The sequence below is a fragment of the Polyodon spathula genome, chromosome 10, assembly GCF_017654505.1.
Source record: "Polyodon spathula isolate WHYD16114869_AA chromosome 10, ASM1765450v1, whole genome shotgun sequence".
In the NCBI taxonomy this organism is placed as follows: domain Eukaryota; kingdom Metazoa; phylum Chordata; class Actinopteri; order Acipenseriformes; family Polyodontidae; genus Polyodon; species Polyodon spathula.
Window position 1 is genome coordinate 47,352,510 of NC_054543.1, and position 18,475 is coordinate 47,370,984.

Below are 18,475 nucleotides of genomic sequence, written 5' to 3' on the forward strand. Positions count from 1 at the left end.
TGCTGTGGAAGAATCAAACGATAAATGCACTTGAAACTGTTTAAGTTTTACATTTCTGGACTGTTTTTAAATATACCGATTTTTATGTTGAAAAAATAGTCTGAAACCGTGATGAATATCATATTTAAAAAATGGGTTCAACTTTGTGAAATATGGCTTTTTGGGAGGGGAAAAAAAGTTACATTGTAGCATAAAGAATCATCATGTCCATAATCAGACATGATCTGCAGTGCAATATGTATTTCATGCACAACACTGAATCTCTATAATGTAGTTGCTTTATCATTGGCCTGTCTGACTCCCTGCCTGTCTGAGAGACCTGCTGTATCTGGGACCCATTACACTCTGCTGGAAGTCTGTCTCCCCTACTAACCCTGTAATTCCACATCTAGCCATGGGAGATGGAGAAACGGTCACTGTGAAACACTGTCTATGTGCCAGCACTGTGTGGCAGGCTTGGGTTGTGTCCTCGTGTTAATCACTTTTTTTTTTTTTTTTTTTTTTTTTTTTTTTTTTAATCGAATGGTGATGTGAATCTAAAACTGAATTAATCAGGCTGTCTTTCTGGCTATTACAGAAATTAATTACATTTATTGGGTTTGACAGCATAACTTGAACACGGAGTCGCTCAAGGGTGTCCCTAGAAAAATGTCAGATAGAACCTTTGAAATTCTTCTGCATATTTTTTAACTGGTTAAACAAGAGGAGGTAGAGCAGTTGAAGGGCAGGAATTGGGTTGTTTTGAGCAGGAGGGAGATGGGTGGGCTTGGCTGAGTGGGCAGCGGGTATGCCTATAGCATGCATAGCTGAGTTAGAGCTGAGCACTGTAGGCTGGATGGATGTTGCCGCAATCAGCCAGGTGGGTATTGTAGGAATAGGTTGTTATTACATGGCTGTAGTGAATGGCAGTGCAGATATTGACCATGTTACTAATTAACATTGCCAGGTAAGTGGGAGGACATAGTTCAAACAAGCTGCCCACAACCTCATTTGAATGTAGTAATTTATTCCATGTTTTTTAATGTTTGTTTGCTTCAGTCCTTTGTTTGTCAAGAATGAATTTGTGACTAACCACCTGTCTGATGCTTGAAGCCTCTCCGCGGTGCTCCATCCCGTCTTGTCCGTTATTGCAGTGCCACACTGTCCTGTACTGTCACCTGTGTCTACAGTCTTTGTGTTCTCAGCTTCCAAATCACTGTTGGTTATCCTGGTGGTCCAAGCTGACGAAATGTCCCATGTTTTACTTCGCAGGTGCGTCGGGAGTACAGGAAGTTCTTCCGGGCCCATGCTGGCAAGAGGATCTACGAGTTTACTATCCAGAGAATCGTAAGTGACCCAGCCTGTCACTGAGAGCACCATTGACATTGTACATGTGCTCTCATGTGCAGGTGTGGGAAGATCGTACAGAATGAGTGATGACCAGTGGTGCTGCCCTCTGGCTATGCCATGTATTATATATAAATATCAATTGTGGTGACCACGATCTAGATGGAACTTGATCTGACCTCAAGGACAAGTTTCAGTGAGTGAGCAGCTGTGTAAACTAGGGTGTGTGTTTATGTCTTCCAGATTCAGAAGTACTTCCTGGAGCTAAAGAATAAGATGCCCTCGATGTCCCCCTGCGACAAGACCTGGCCAGCTAGACCCTACCTCTTCCTGGACTCCACCCATAAGGAGCTGAGGAGAATCTTCCACCTCTGGACGGTACACTGGCTTTCAGATTCCAAACCTCTCCCCGCGCGGCCCGAGACCGCACAGCTTTTACTATAGTTGCTTGGAGCTTTAGAAATGTGACATCTCAATGTATGTTCCCCTTTTTAAATCATGAAAGTACATTGCAAGTTGAAACACTATGATTCCCGCATGCTGGAAATCAGAAGTGGGGTCAGACAAGCCCAGTTCAGTATAACACAATTGTTAATTGGTTAATATATCATGACAGACAAAGCTTGCATCAAATTGCCAGTGATTTTTTATTTTGTGAAATATATTTATTTCCGTAGTGCAAGAAATACAGGGGCCAGTTCACAGACCAGAAGAAGGCAATTTACAAGGAGAAGCTGGAGGCTAGCGAGATCTTTAAGGACAAGAAGGCCTTGTACCCCAGCAGGTAGGGAGTGTCTGGAGTCTCTGCTTGGACCCCGGTAGTTAGGGAGTGTCTGGAGTCGCCGCTTGGACCCCAGCAGGTAGGGAGTGTCTGGAGTCGCTGCTTGGACCCCGGCAGGTAGGGAGTGTCTGGAGTCTCTGCTTGGACCCTGGCAGGTAGGGAGTGTCTGGAGTCGCTACTTGGACCCTGGCAGGTAGGGAGTGTCTGGAGTCGCCGCTTGGACCCCGGCAGGTAGGGAGTGTCCATGTTCTTTAGTAATGAGATGGGAAGTAACAAGCACTGTAACACTCTTCTTTTTTTTTTATTTGTTTTAATAAAGTACAAAAATAACTTTTTTTTCCTCTGTTTGCTGCAGCCTGATAGATGAGGTTTTTTTCATTCTCTGTGTCACTGCAGCGTCGGTCAGCCGTTCCAAGGGGACTACCTGGAAATCAACAAAAACCCCAGATACCAGAAACTCAACAGCCTGGTGGAGGAGAAGATTATCTTTGCAGACATTGTGAACAAAATCAACAGGGCCAATGGCAAGGCAAGTGCTTTGATACAGGAGCACTGGGGAATGGGACCTGTCTGTCTGTGGCATGCTGGTGGCATTCAGTGTGCTGCAGCAGGGCTCTGAAGAGAACCAAAAACCAGGCACTCCACAAGACATCACCTACTGGGGCATGCTGGCACTCGTAAAATAATTAATTGTCTGTTTACGACCCAAGTACGGCAGTATTTTGAAATCGGTACATTAATGAATGGATTTTTTTAATACCTGCCTATTTTTTTAAAATATTTAAAGGCAATCGTGAGTATCCGCACATCCCTATCTACCTACCCTAATCAGGTCCATTGTACTGTACTGGTACACACCAGATTGCACTGTCCTGCCACGATGTAGCTTGCTGAACCTTTGATTCGATTGTATGTGTGTAGTCTGTGCATTGAATCTTTGTACATGTATATCTGTATAACAGATGTGACCTGCCTTTTCTTATTCTATAATGTACTGTTGTTTCTCTCCTTCAGGGAGCTCAGCGAATCTTCCTGCTGACCAAGAACAAATTCATGCTGGCTGACCAGAAGTCGGGTCATCAGGTCAAGTCCATTGTACCCCTGGCTGAGCTCACCAGTGTCTCCATGAGCGCGCAGAGTGATGGGTTCTTTGCTCTGCGGGTCAAAGAGGTGAAAACAGCTGACTTGAGCATTAAGGGTTTGAGCAGCTTTCATGGCATTCACTTATCCAGACAGCTCTGCTGTAAGTGTGCTATTGCTGCGCACTGCTGTGCATGACTATGCAGTCCTGCACCTGCTTTGTAAATTTGAAAATTTACTTGCATTTTAACCCTTTAAGGGACATATGCGTCCCACAAATACATTGATTAAAACTTGACTGACCGGTTGGAGAAGGTCATCCAAATGGTCAGTTTCCTTGTGATACTTGAGTCACTCTCCAGTGTGTTTTAAGAAGAAACAGTTTGAAGAACCGCTCAATTCCTTGTGTAGCTGAAGGGGTTAAAGCTCTCAAGACCCTTTTATTTCCTTAGATTCCTTTGTTATTGTTCTGGATACTAGCTGGTGACAGCTGCTGAGTGCTGGCCGTGTTAATAGGAGGGAATGATGTTTGCAGTAGCCCGAGAGGTCAGCCTGGAAGAGAAAAGGCACAGAACTGTAGAGATCCATTGGAGGCTGGGGCATTGTATGTTAGAGCTTTACAGATGCAAGAGAAGCATTAAAAAAACGGTTTGGTAATCCTGAACAAGGTAATCCTGCAATAAAACAAGTCGATTGTTTTGTTGCCACAGGGGACGACAGCCGCTGCCAAGGGGGATTTCTTACTGAACAGTGAGCGGATAATTGAGATCATCACCAAACTGCACCGGGCAGGACTCGACCTGACCAAGGAGAAGATTCAAATCGAGATCACGGATGAGTAAGATCACTCTCATTGTCATATTCAGCAGTGGAAAAAACACTCCCATTGCATAGCAGTGATCCTTTCCTGGTTTTACTATGAGTTTAATAAGAAACACCTGAGCTTATTACCTACACGCTGTAGCTAATCAAGCATGAAGTAACACCTGGAATGGGTGAAACTGCTCTGCAATAGGAGTCTTATTTCCAGTACTGGTATTAATTCATATTCTTTGGGTATATGCTGGCGATGCCCCAGTTCTTGTTGTAGCGGCCCCACTTGTGTACAGTGGAAATGTAAGGGTATAGAATGGATGTGTCAAGCGCTGTGCACCCAGCCTCTTACTGCTGCATCTCTTCCTGCAGGTTCCTGGTCCAGTTCAAGCAGGACAAAGTGTGCGTGAAGTTCATCCAGAGCAACCCCAAGAATGGCACCATGGCCTCCTGCAAACGGAAGAACAATCGGCTGCTGGAGGTGACCGTGCCGTCGCCATAGCCTTCTGGGGGGCCGCCACTCGGGGGCTGTTTTTCCTAATTACTGTGCAATTTTGTTTTTTGTTTTTTTTAATTTCTTATTTTTATGTGGGCTGACGTTCGAAGAAGAAACTGCACCAAGGCTTGAAGATGAGGAATGACTATTTAACAAAAGAAAAGAAAGTTTTGCTTGGCTGACTGCTGTCCGGTTTCATTTTCCAGGTGTTTTTGCTCAGTTTGTTTCAAGCTTCCTTGAAATGTTAAAAAAAAAAAAAAAAAAAGTTGAAGGAGGGGTGAAAGGGGGCTGTTGTCTAAACCTTTTACCTCTACTTTGAAAGAGACAGGATATACACTGAGTTAGGCTTAACGCTCCTAATTCAGTATCCAGTCTACCTCTTCCTGGGGTGGAAATAAGCCTTGTGTTGCTTAACAATAATCTATACCTGGTTTTACTATAAGCTTAAGACGTACCTGCGCTTGTTAGATATACGCTGGCTAGTCAAGCTTGTACTAAAACCTGGAGTGGGTGAAACTGTTGTGCAATGGGAGTCTTATTTCCACCCATTCTTCATTGATCATGCACGCTAAAACGTTTTGGCTCTGCACAATCAGTATTCTTTCAGAATAAATCCATGTCCCAGAAATGTAAAAAAATGGAAATACACAAGGTGTTAAAAATGACTTTTGTTTAGAAAATGCTTAGGAAGATTACACAGTGTTTAGGTAAAATATTCCCTTGAATGTCAGGCTTTTGCCTGTTGAGCGCACTGAGAGATGCATAGTCACTCTCTCTGTGTGTGTGTGTGTGTGTGTGTGTGTGTGTGTGTGTGTGTCTATGTCTATATATATATATATATATATATATAGTGTGTGTGTGTGTGTGTGTGTATGTCTATATATATATATATATATTATATATATATATATATATATATATATATATATATATATATATATATATATATATATATAGTGTGTGTGTGTGTGTGTGTGTGTCTATGTCTATATATATATATTATACTATATTATATATATATATATAATGTGTGTACAGTGGTGTGTCTATATATAGTAGTCATATATTATATAAAAATATATGATACTACTCTCTGGTGTGTGTGTGTCAGATTGTTCTTGTTGCAGGTAAGCAGATGCAAGCTGAAGAGGTTCAATGTAAGAGATGCCATGTGGATGAGAACCAACTTTTTCTCAGTGCAGTGAAAACCAAAGCACAGTTTAATGGACCATTATAAAGTGCTGGTCATCTGCCAGCCAAAGAGTGACGAGAACAAGAAAGATAAAGTAGTGCTAAGTGGGTTCCACCATAAAAACTGGTCCTGCTATTATATATATATTACATATACACACACTGCACAAAGCAGCTGATAATAATCTGTGCCAAACATCCTGAAACCTAAAGCAGTCTACCAAATGTCTTATACTGCATCTGTATTGAAATATGCATACAATGTAATAACTCTAATTAAAAATAACAGTAATAATTTTGCAACAATGAAAGAAAGAATGTGTAATACAATGTTAATTTTTTTTTTCTTTGGGTGTGGTATAATTCAGAATGTTAAATGTGTATCTTTAGTTTATGAAGATGCATATTGAATAATAAAGGCTCTGCAGTGCCTGCTTGTGGAGTGATCGGGGGTCTCTTTGACTCTTGCCATGGTTAATGGAGGCTGAGCTTCGTTTTGATAACTGTGTTGAACCCGTCTCTGCAGCGTGAGTACCGACGCTCAACTGCAAAACCAAAGAACACCCAGGAACACACAATGAAATCAATATATGTAAGGGGACCTGATTAAGTGCTCTTCTGAATAGTAATTCATTACATAGTTAAAATTACTGGATGCACGAATAGGGACTCGGCTCTCACACATGCCTGATTTACAGGACTTTTTAGCTTATTTACAAAAATCAGTGACTTTTTTTTGTTTGTTTGTTTTGTGAAATGAAAGAATTTGGCTATTCCACTACTGACCCTCTAGTCTAATTTAAAGAATTGTTCTATTTTCTATTAGTTTTATACCACACAAACGTGATAACAGCATGCACCCTGTACCTTCCATTAATAACCCAGTACAGCCATGCTCAATCTGCATTGTCTTTCAATGAAGAGCCCCTGGGTTCGAACCCTACTGTTGGGCTGATTGAGTCTGCTGAAGGGATTTATACATGGTCGCAGTCCGTGGGCATCAGAATGACCTTCGCAATGACTTGCAGACATTCAGAAGCCAGCAAGTACTGACTTCAGTGTGCTGGCTAAACTGCTTTCAAAACTTACTGGCTGTGCTGTTCACACATTCAGTAGAGCGATACAAGCGTGAAGACTCTTCCACTGAATGCTGCCTTTTAACTGGAGTGGTGACGAGACAAAGCAACAGGCACACGAGCACGCTAGTGCGGTGTTTCTAGTGGCTGTACCAGCTTGAGAGACTGAAAGCACTAGCATGGATTTTCTGCACATAAAAAAATATATATAGATCTAAGCCCCATAGTATCTCTCCTGGTCAAGGAATAGGCAGCATCCACCCCATACCGACACTGTTTTGTTGTCATGGGAACAAATTCCGCAGTAAAGCATTTTTCCCAAGCAACACAGTATGCCAGGTGTAGTGTAAAGGCAAGCAAGACTAGTAACACAAACACATTACGTAATATGTGCCAAATATTAACTAGAACTAGATTTGGAGCAAATTGAAAGTCTTGATGAAAGCTGCCCCTTTGTGTCTTGGACAAAGAGTTAAGTTGAGGATGTCATTTCTGTAATATCTGATACACGAGGTAGATACTAAGGTCCTTGGAGAGATCATAAAGATTAGTTTATTTTACAGATGGTTCTTAAGTGTCGCACCTTTTTTTTTTTTTTTTTTTTTTTTTTTAAACTTCTCTGCGGGTCTGGGTGAACATTGTTATATCAATATTTGCATTACAACAATCTTCCCCACAGCATTGTAGTAAACCTGCCATTTCAGCACTATTCAAAGTTAGATTTGGTTATTAGAGATTCAATTAACATTCTCAGCCAGTGCAAATGTTTTCCTTGTAATAAAGGCATTATCTCTAAATCTGGAAATGGTCCTGTTTTGCTTTGTTTTGTTTTTGAAAGTAGCAGTTAAATGCAATGAACAAAGGAATGTATTTTGAGTTCATGCCATGTTTATATAACATGCAAAACTAAACTAGAGAAACACCCTAGAATTACATTTTAATTGTGTTGTCCTTACAATGGCTTTTAAAAGCTACCTACCTTGGGTGACAGTAGGTATGTAATGCTTATGCTGCATAAAATGTCAAAAAACAATCTGCTATCTTTATCGCAACTTTTTATATAATTAGTACTTCTCATTTGGTACTTTTTAAAAGCTGCTATAAACATAGTGGTGCCATAATTAACATTTAATACAAGGGACAGACCAGCAAGCAAATAGTCTAATTTCAAACTGGTGTCCAGCTATAAGAACTACCAGATCAAGAAGTCCAGCTCTTTGGCTAATGCTGCTGAATCAAGAATTTGCCAAGCCATTTATCTACATAGCTTTCCAGAAATTGCAATAGCTTTCATAATAATGTTAATGGCCGTGCCACAGTTTTGATTGAATCCAGGCGCTAATCACAAACATCCACCGTCCTCAAAGAACACGACACCAAAGGTTACAGATGGCTGAAGTTGTAACCTGATGACCTGGTTGTACATTCCCAAAGTAGGGTTTTTAATAGGGTATATAGTTATATTTATTATATATGATATATATATATATAATATATATATGTGGGTGTGGCACTATATATTATATATATATATCCACACACACCTTGGAATATGTCAAATGAAATCTATACAGATCTCCAGTAAAACTCCTTTCTGTAATTTCAACTGAACCCTGTTCTGGGAGGGGGGTTCTCTTCAGCCTATATATTGATGATTTATAAGTGACATGCATCTGAATTTTAAAGGAGATACTGCTCCTACATTATGAGGCATATCATTTCCAATCTTGTACAAAGGGACAGTACAACATAAAGCAAACATGTATGCCATTGCCAGCTATGCTTGTTCTGCGTTTTGAAGAGTGCTGCACTTGAGACAAGCTACTATTTCTTTGTTTGATGTACAGCACATATATAAAGTTCTGTTTAACTGAAGTGTTTTTTTGTATGACAGTTTTGTATGGTTTGAAATGCTGTATTGATACCTAGCTCACTTGTGTGTATGCGCATGTGCACACATTTAAGAATTCCAGTTTAGCATTCCTGTTTCGTGCCTGATAGAACCTGCACTGCAGAACAGACAAAAAAAAGTGCTTTGATAGAATTCACTGTATAATTGCACTTGATCTTCTTTGCAAATTAAAAAAAAAAAGTTTTGATTACTGTTTTAAATCTGTACTTTGTTTTGTCTAAATGGGGATTTGTGTACCCAATTATTTTACAGTCGCCACTCACTCACTCGCTCAAAAACACCTGAAGCATAAAAATGTCTTTCTCCGCAATATGCATGAGTACCAGACACTTCCACATACAATAACCGCAATGCTGGCTCTCTGAGAGCTCCATTGAAATGTGAACCCAGTCTGCAGCCAATCGTGGATTAGCATTATGCAAAGATGCCCAGTCACAGTGGATTATCTGCTGTTTGCAGATCCTGCTGCTCACAGAATCCAGCTCACTGGAACTCCAGTGATGCAGAGCTGCCAGATTGCAGTGGATTATCTTCTGTTTGCAGATCCTGCTGCTCACAGAATCCAGCCCACTGGAACCCCAGTGGCCGAGCTGTATTATCTGTGCATCTGCAGCTGCACAGCTGTTTTCTATCACATCTGGAGAGCCGTTCGGAGTTAAATTCCTTCTCTTTGTGGAGCTGCTATAAGGCTGTCTCCCGAGACACAGCCTATGACAGATTGTACGCTGGAATTTAAACAGTTCCCATTCGTCCCTGGGTCTGACTGGAGTTCCCACCGTTCGACAGGCTGGGAAAGGGAAGAAACAGTGATCCTGGGGCAGACCCCAGGCACCGACTTTGTGTTGATAAAGTCCCTGCAGGGGCAAGGCATGGTACAGTTGCTTTTCCTGTAGATTTTTTTTTTTTTTTTTTTTGTATTGTTTTACGATTATTGATTACTATTTTCTATAGATTTCCAGAAGTCCAGAATACAGTGTTTGTAATCTAAACTTCAGATCTAGCTATTACATATTCCAATAATACTACACTGAATCTAATTTTCATTATAGACTATGACCTCTCCGACTTCAAAACTGCAGCAAATTGTGACCAAAAAAAATAAATAGCCTAGGCGATACAAAGGTTGATAAAAAAAACAAAAATTAACTCATGGCACCATTTATTGAAAAGATAAATAAAAACAGCTGAATGAACCCAAGGCTTTTTTTGCTGGACAGATGTGGGAATGAAAAACATGGTTCTAAAGTGTACATTGTTTACTTGTTATAGATTTAGAACTATATCACATACAATAAATAAGACACTTCCACCACTGAGCCTATACCAAGCCCATTATCGTCTATGTAGTCTCTGACAACATGTATATGCATTCCTGGTCAAATCACCAGCGAGAGGAACGAGCTGCTCTACATATAGCAGAGAGGCAGCTGTGTAGCGCCAGCGGCTAAGAGCTGGGGGGTTAAATGCATGGGAAAGTTACGCCTCCATTCCGCTCTCCTGTAGAGAATGTTCCCAGACTGTTTTCTTTTTTTTCCCCCCCCTTAAACTCCGGGGAATCTCGTGTGTGTGTTTGTGTGAATGTGTGTATGATGGACTTAACACTTGTCACTATGGGGCCCCCGAACCAAAGGATGTTGGGATTTGTAGTTCCTTTGTTTGGCAGCTGAATTCTAGTGTCCATTGTAGCAGCGATTTCTGTTTTTATGATGTGTGCTTACAGATTAAGAGACAGAAAGAAACTTTCATGGTTTGCAAAATCTTTGGAAGCGATATGGCGCCCTCTTGTGGATTGTGAACGGTAGCAACAGTTGCGATACGAAGGATAATCAGAGCATTTTGTATGTGTATGCCAATGAATGGCCTGTAAGAGAACATGCTTCACACTGGGAATACATGATCACACCACTACTGATGAAATCCCTTTATTACAGTCATTAAGAGAACCAGGTGCAGCCCACTGGGGATACAGCATGCCCTTTACTTACAGAGGTGCAACTATCAGCATACCACGTATCCTCCTAAGTGTTATTACAGCCAGTCTGGCGTGCATGATTCAGACAGGGTGTTGTTTACCCGTTCATTGTGTTCACAGCTGCTCAGTGTCATTTGTGTTTTTGTTACCTTACAAAGCCTAAGTACTAGAGAACATTCTGCAAAATACTACAGTAAGAACAACATGGTACCACATCCGTCCTATGGAATACTGCAGTATTTTAACAAGGTACTGCATTATTCTATGTGTACTACAGAACATACTACAGCATACTATAGTGAGTACTGCATTGCAGCATGTACTACATTAGTGCTGTATAGTTCTATAGTATTCTGCAGAAGGCACTACAGGATTCTGTAGAATTCTATAGAAACAATTAATATGGGGTATTTCTCCATGGAGAAAGTCTATATATTTTGTACATATCTATACCAGGGCTTCTCAGACTCGGTCCTGGGGACCCCCTGTGGCTGCTGGTTTTCATTCCAACCGAGCTCTCAATTACTGAACTAAACCCTTCATTGAATTGATAATTTGCATAATTAGACATTTTTACTAGTTTTCAGCTCTTAAACAGTTGCATATTTCAAGCTACTTATCAAATGTTATAGCCAACTTGAAATGTGCAACTGTTCAAGAGCTGAAAACAAGTAAAAATGTCTAATTAAGCAAATTATCAATTTGCTAGGGGTCTGTCTGTGTGGAGTTTGCATTTTCTCCCTGTGTCTGCGTGGGTTTTCTCCGGGTACTGTGGTTTGCTCCCACAGTCCAGAGACATGCTGTTCAGGTTCATTGGTCATTCTAAATTGCCCTCTGTGTGGTGCCTTGCGAGGGACTGGCGTCCCGTCTAGGATGCCGGGTTAGGCTCCGGCTCACCGCGACCCTGTAGGATTAAGCGGTTAATGAGAATGGATGGATGAAACGTAATTATGCACTGCCACCTTCTGGTGACTTTGGGAAATGCAACTGGGGTTCATATTACCAGTGTTCTTGATCTGTAAGATTTCTCAGGCTGACTGTTCTATATTTGATACGAATGAACTGTTGAAACTGGTACAGGTGTGAAATAGGCTGGGAGCAACTGCATCACATAGAGAGACCGGGGGGCCGCTAATGGTTTTCTACCTGCTAGTGGACACTGGAAATAGTTGTGTCTTGTCTTGCTCCTATAAGTACGGTTTAATATGTCATTGGTAAATAAAGGTTTTCTTTTTTTTTTTTTTTTTTTTTTTGTATTTTTACGATGATTTGTTTTTAGCCCCTGGAGGAATCGTTTGGTGTGTATTTCTACTCTGCTATCATGTTATATTTTAATAATAATAATAATAATGTGTTCTGGTGTAATCATATGCTTTGAGGACTGTAACAACTTGAAAAACAAAAACAGAAAAACCACAGTGGCTCATGAATCTTCGTAGCCGAGCTGAGCATAAAGAAAGTGTCTCTCACACGAAACTATCCGTTGCTTGGAAACCGGAGCGAAGCGTGTGGGAAAGGCTGCTTGTTCCCGGAAGTGCGTGGCTCAGAGAGCGGCCATGGCGGCGGTCGGGGGGAAGGTGCATTCCGTTATGTTGTGGCTTTCTCCGAAAAAACTTTTCATGCAGCTTATTCTGCTTGTTGTCTTTGTAACGGCAGGAGCTACAGAGATCTCCCCCTCAGATGATGCGTTCGGCGCCGGGCAGACAGCTTTCAAACCCGTGTCTGCCGCAGTTGCTAGGAATATAAGGTACGGAATGCAAACTAGTAACTTTGTACTTCTTGATGCATTCACATTAGATAGAGGTACTAGCTTTCAAAAAAATACTAACGAGATGTTCCTACAGTGCGATTTTCAGTAGAAGTGAAAAACGCAGATGCTTGTTAGAGCAGGGGTTACAGTTACGGTCTTGCGGGCTGTTCCACACCAGGCTTTAGGTACTATTAGATAATTAACTATTGCAGGGCCTGGATGAGGGTTTAATTGGTTCAGTTATGCAATTTACAACAGGGCTGGATCAAAAAAGCAGGACTGGAAGAACCAACTTTGGCCAGCTGAGTTCTAGAATATGTCGTCTTTTCCTCCCCATAGATATATGTTATACGATGTTAACCCACCAGAGGGCTTTAACCTGAGGAGAGATGTGTTTATCCGCATGACTTCCCTTATGAAGACCTTACTGAAGACCGGCGACTGGGTCCTGGTGCTCCCTCCTTGGGGCCGCCTGTATCACTGGCAGAGCCCCGATATCCACCAGATACGGATCCCCTGGGCAGAATTCTTTGACGTTCCCAGCATCAACAGGAACATCCCTGTCATAGAGTATGAGCAGTTCCTTGCAGGTGAAGATTGCACCCTTAACCCTTTTTAACCCCGGCAACTTACACAGCTGGCATTTATAATACAGACATTTCCCTTCATCTGATTACTGATTTTATATATATGTATATATATATATATGACTCCCATTGCATAGCAGTTTAATACACTCCTGGTTTTGCTATAAGGCTCGCCAGTTACCTGTACACTGGGGCGGATCAAGCTCGTAGTAAAACCTGGAATGGGTGAAACTGAAACGCACTAGGAGTCTTATTTCCATTCCAGGTATTAATTCATATTATTTGGGTATATGCTGTTTTGGTTTTATTTTATTTTATTTTTTTTTTAGTGATATCAGCAGCATTTTTATTTGAAAGTCCAAGCAATGATTTGTTTTTTTAACCTCAGAGTCAGGCGGCCCCTTCATTGAGCAAGTGTATGTCCTGCAGAGCTATGAAGAAGGATGGACAGACGGACAGTGGGAAGAGAAAGTTGATGAGAGGCCCTGTCTGGAGCGTCTAATGTACTCTCATGACAAGCAAGGATATTTCAGGTGTGTCTAACCCATTATGCACAGTGTATGAATTTGCTGTGTTTTTCATAGTGACCTTGTATGCTGTTGACCATAGCAAAGCCCTTCATCGTCTTTTCTTATTGCACCCATTGTCAGCACAAACTGTCTGATAAAGATTTATGACCGAAAGATGTCAGCTGTTTTATTAAAATGAAGTAAACATATTTTCTATCTAGAAGAGTGCTTTGTAGTATATTGCACTATTTATATGAACTTGGTTAATCTTTTTCGGATTGACAACGTAGGTTATCTGCTAGTTCAGTTGAATTGTCACACAAATAAACACATAGATTAACCCCCCGTTTTTCCCCACCTTTGTTTCAGGGGCTGGTTCTGGGGTTACGAGGAGACAAGGGGCTTGAATGTCACCTGTCTGTCTGTACAAGGACATGCCTCTATCCTGGCTCCTGTCCTGTTGGGAAACACCTCAGCACGGTAAGATGTAATGAGACAAGGCTATTATTATTCAAATTATAAAGCTGGTGATGGCTACATATTAACAGTGACCTTTCAGTAGGGTAATCGCATACGTTGTATTTAAATGCATTACGCAGAATGAATGTTTCCAGTGGTATTTTCTTGTTAGGTCAGTGATGCTGGACCGAGCGGAAACAGTCCTCCATGACCATTATGCGGGAAAGGATTATTGGGATGTAAGTGGAATTCCGCTGAATAAATCAATGCACTTATTTACTGAATCGTTAAGAAAAATTGTTTAAGAATGAACCCCCCCCCCCAATGAGATGTAAAATTGTGTTAAGGAAACAGAAAGTGGTAGCAGTCGCAAAACAAGAAATGAAAAGAAAGGATTAAATAGGGGTATATATTGAAAGCGTCTGCTCCTGTAAATAGGTAGAGTTTTGTTTGCCCACAGGCTCGCCGCAGCATGGTGTTCGCAAAGCACCTGCGACTGGTTGGGGATGAGTTCAGAGCCAGATCCCTCAACTCCACTGATGAGAGCGATAAGACTCATTACAATGAGGACTGGACACAAATGAAAGTAAGATGAGCATCTCTTATGTATGTTCATGTGTTTGTGTGTATACATAGAAACCCTATGGTTTGTTTTCTCTTATACACAGTTTGTTCAAATAATAATGATATTGTTGTCAACTCCTTTACTCTGTAGTAAAGTTCCCAGTGGAGAGGTGAGTTTTAAGGCAGAGTTTTGTTTTGTTTGTTTTTTCTCTTTTTGAAGACAAAATAAAAGTACAATTTAGGAACAAAAAAAGAATGACATGGTCACTGTTTTGAAATGAAAGCCCTTGAGCATCGAATGTGCCTACATAGCAAAATAAAGAATGGGAAGGAATGTAACCAAGACCACCTTTCAGTAAAAATACCGTGCATACAAAAAGAAAGATCTTCGCAGTCTGCAGTCTGTCATTGGTTCCCTCTCTTGACAGTCCTGTGCAGATCCATGCTTACAACTGTCCCGTCAGAGATGTCATCCTGCGTATTTAGTGCACCTCCACCCGGTATACTTGTTTTTCTTGTTCACCAAAAAAAAACATTTGTAATGTATTTCCTTATTTCCCATGGCAGTCGAAGCTCGGCAGTGCGAAGGGGGGGCCCTACCTTGGGGTCCACCTTCGTCGGAAAGACTTTATATGGGGTCACAGGAAAGATGTGCCCAGCCTAAAGGGAGCTGTCAACAAAATGCGCAGTATTATGAAGAAACACAAACTGGACAAGGTGTTTGTAGCCACTGATGCGGCTGAGGAAGGTAAAAACGATTAACGAGCTGTCTTGTAGTGAGACTGGAATTACTGCTAAAGTAAGATCAAGCTTTAAACTGACACTGTTGACGCTTCTGTTTAGAAGCCATGTCCGCCTGACTGACTGACTTGCACAATAAATCTCTCTCCAGAGTGGTGAGCTATAGAAGCTGGGTCTTGGGTTTTCACTTCTTTTATTAAGTTTAAAATCCATTTAGGTTATGTATCCCATGCAATATGAAAACAAATATAGACATATATTCTTCCTATGTTTCGTTTTCCCGGAAACAAGCTGTTAAGGTGACCTGTCTCTTGCAGAGCTGGAGGAGCTGAAGAAGCTGCTTCCAGAGATGAGGAGGTTTGAGCCGACATGGGAAGAACTGGAACTGTACAAAGATGGAGGAGTTGCTATTATCGACCAGTGGATCTGTGCCCATGCCAGGTACCAAGCATAATAAACTCATTTGTCGCCTGTGAGCCAGTACAGGCTGCTCACACACACTGTTGGAGGGGTCTGTAGCTTCACTGAACAAGGTATTGGACAGCATGCTCCATGTCATACACAACTGCAACATACTTCCCTGGTATGAGTAAAACACAGAAGTACATATATAACCCCACACTGCCAAGAAGCCATTAGTAACACACACAAACATTCATCTGACAAACTGTGTGTGAGAGCACATGCATTATAGTGTGAACACTGCATAGTTCTTGGAATGCTATGTATTTAATAGCTACTGTATGTGGGCAAAGTTACTCCCAGATGTTTTTTTTCTCCTTCCATCCTTCCAGATACTTTATAGGGACCTCTGTGTCAACATTCTCCTTTAGAATTTATGAGGAGCGCGAGATACTGGGATTCGATCCCAAAACTACCTACAACAGGTTCTGTGGTGAAAAGGAAAAGGAAACAGACTGCGAGCAGCCGACTCACTGGAAGATTGAGTACTGATTCAACAACTCGGACCTTTACTAAGTGGTGCTTTTAAAAGGTTGGGGTATGACATGTTACAGGAGAACAGGACTGTACCATGTAGGCACATGGGAATCCTGTAAAAACAGTGAAAAACATTCTCCATTACTGTTGGGTGGAATGCCAGTTGTATTTTCTCATCTCGGAAGCAGTGTCAGCAGGGTCTGTCTTTACCCTGTGCACCAGACTGAATCAAAGTCCCCTGACCAGTTAGCCATCCAGTTCAATGACTGCAGGGAAAACACTTTTTAACACGAAACACTAACCACTGAGTTACCAGCTTATCGTAGCAGCTTATAAAACTTTCTGTTGAGAATGCTGTCTGTCAAGTGGAATCTCTTTCCTCTCGACTAGTATTCAAAATCTGCATAGACTGCAGTATACAAGACCCTGCCCACTTTTAATATACCTCAACTGTTTTATTTTTGGTCAAATCCAACATTTTTTGCAGGTTGCATTCCACAAGCCAAACACATGTGTTGTGTTATTTTTAGTCTGGTTGAAATAAGGGACCACCTAGTTCTTGCAACACTTACTGTTTTAACTTTTAGTTTGCTGATATGTGAAATGTTGTTGAGGTCTTGTCATCCAGACACACACAGTTTTTTTTGTATTGAGACATAATACAAAAAAACACGATATGAACATAATTTATATCACAGAAGTCTACTGGGAGCCATAGCAGCACAGTATTTCATGTTAGATTTTGAAATGTCACATTTTTCAATTTAGTCAGTTTTTTGGTAGGTATATGGTAAACTACAGAGTGGTATGTTATTCAGTATGTTAACATAAATAGATAGATTGAACATATAGGACAGCGAGGAAGCAGTCTGCCTTGACAGATAACATTCAGAGGGTGTGTACTAGAATATAAATTTTTATCAAGCAGAAAAAATACAAAAATTAATATTGTATTTCCATATTTTCCAATGGATTTATTTGGAAGAGTGATAAAACATAGTTTGAAAGATAACATTCAAGGTACATTACCAGAGAGTTAGGACCTCGTATTGACCAGTCAGGATAAAGGAAATCTCAGCTCCATTTTCAAATTAAGAATATTATCACAGACGACCAAGGGAATAGTCATTCAGCCCTTTTACAAAGGGAATAGTCATTCAGCCCTTTTACAAAGGTTTTTAATTCAAGCGTCAAACTGGTAAGGAGCTACCAAGAAGTTTATTTTTTCTAGTTTTGTAACATTGACAGTCACATAATGGTGCGAGTTTCATGTTGATTTAAAGGTGTAATCTGTGCCAATGTGCAATGCAGTATTACAATGTGGAGAAACCAAAGATTACTTACATATTTTTCTTTTAAATAAAAGGATGGTATATTAAAGTTCTTGAGTATTGTTGAATATACGGGACAATCGTTTTCTGTGTTACAAGTGTGTAGATCGACCACCCCTATCCCCACTGACTGAAACTTTCTAATCTTGATTTTTGTTTTTGTTTGTCCTTTACAAATACAATTGTACATCTTGCACTGTTGCTCAAACCCATCTGCAAGAATCCGACACGGCAGCTTCATTGTTGTCAGTGGTCTGGAAACACTGACCTGGGATCTCAGATAGCTTACACTTTTGGTAATTGGCCAGTACTTGGACACATTTTATGATTTTTCTCAATTAAATTTCATTTTCAGCTGTTTCACTGCCATGTTGTTTTAACCAGTGGCCTTGACATGGAGAATATATATATATTTTAATCTGATGCAAGTTTTGTTGTTGTTCAGTGCAAGATTGACGCGGTTACTGCTAGCAGCCAATTAGAGCCTCAAACAAAATGCAATTGTACAATTCTCATAAACTTGTTTGTAATGTTGTAGATTTAAAAATAAAGTCTAACATGTTTGTAATGTATTTTGTTCCTTAATTGTTTCTTTTGAAATGCTGCCACTCTTATTGGGTGGGGGTTAAGCCTAATAGGAGTCTGAATTAAATCCAATTTTATGGCGATGCCATACGGTTTGAGGGAGTGCCGCTGTTTTGATTGAATCCAGACCAGGATTTAATTTAATTACAACTTCAACCTCTCAATGTCAATGTTAATTACTACAACATGCAGCCAGTTTACATCCCAGGCCCGAGTACAGCACCAATTTTTTCACGACGGAGTGACCTATTTAGCGTGATTTAAACGTGTATGAGTCCCCTTTGATGGTTCAGTTGATTGTGCAACAAATTCAAACAAAACTGCTGAATGCTCGTTGACAAATGCACACACAAAAAAAGTCAA

The 18,475-nt window shown here is 40.7% G+C and overlaps 2 protein-coding genes across 13 annotated transcripts in view; both read left to right on the forward strand.

Annotated features, from left to right (window-relative positions):
- The window catches only part of LOC121322459 (unconventional myosin-Ib), a 64,999-nt gene extending 59,692 nt beyond the window's left edge, over nt 1-5,307 (forward strand). For all 12 annotated transcript variants that reach the window (XM_041262485.1, XM_041262484.1, XM_041262482.1 and 9 more), the window contains 7 exons: nt 1,252-1,326; nt 1,570-1,704; nt 2,004-2,110; nt 2,504-2,636; nt 3,122-3,277; nt 3,898-4,025; nt 4,373-5,307. In XM_041262485.1, coding sequence (XP_041118419.1) covers nt 1,252-1,326; nt 1,570-1,704; nt 2,004-2,110; nt 2,504-2,636; nt 3,122-3,277; nt 3,898-4,025; nt 4,373-4,502 — 864 coding nt within the window. In that variant the 3' untranslated portion in view covers nt 4,503-5,307. The remainder of the gene's footprint in view (nt 1-1,251; nt 1,327-1,569; nt 1,705-2,003; nt 2,111-2,503; nt 2,637-3,121; nt 3,278-3,897; nt 4,026-4,372) is intronic.
- Nucleotides 5,308-12,189: 6,882 nt separating this feature from the next.
- On the forward strand, nt 12,190-18,099 carry LOC121322462 (GDP-fucose protein O-fucosyltransferase 2-like). Its single transcript, XM_041262495.1, has 9 exons — nt 12,190-12,394; nt 12,737-12,987; nt 13,373-13,517; nt 13,863-13,973; nt 14,125-14,191; nt 14,413-14,538; nt 15,084-15,264; nt 15,575-15,698; nt 16,052-18,099. The coding sequence occupies exons 1-9, from the start codon at nt 12,204-12,206 to the stop codon at nt 16,209-16,211; spliced, it is 1,356 nt and encodes a 451-aa protein (XP_041118429.1). The 5' UTR covers nt 12,190-12,203; the 3' UTR covers nt 16,212-18,099.
- The last annotated feature ends 376 nt before the right edge of the window (nt 18,100-18,475 follow it).

What these genes read in the sequence shown, in the direction of transcription:
- LOC121322462 (XM_041262495.1), top strand. Translation starts at nt 12,204, where the DNA reads ATGGCGGCGGTCGGGGGGAAGGTGCATTCCGTTATGTTGTGGCTTTCT. An exon ending in GACAAGCAAGGATATTTCAG is followed by an intron (nt 13,518 to 13,862) that starts GTGTGTCTAACC and finishes CCTTTGTTTCAG; the next exon opens with GGGCTGGTTCTGGGGTTACG. An exon ending in CACTGATGCGGCTGAGGAAG is followed by an intron (nt 15,265 to 15,574) that starts GTAAAAACGATT and finishes TGTCTCTTGCAG; the next exon opens with AGCTGGAGGAGCTGAAGAAG.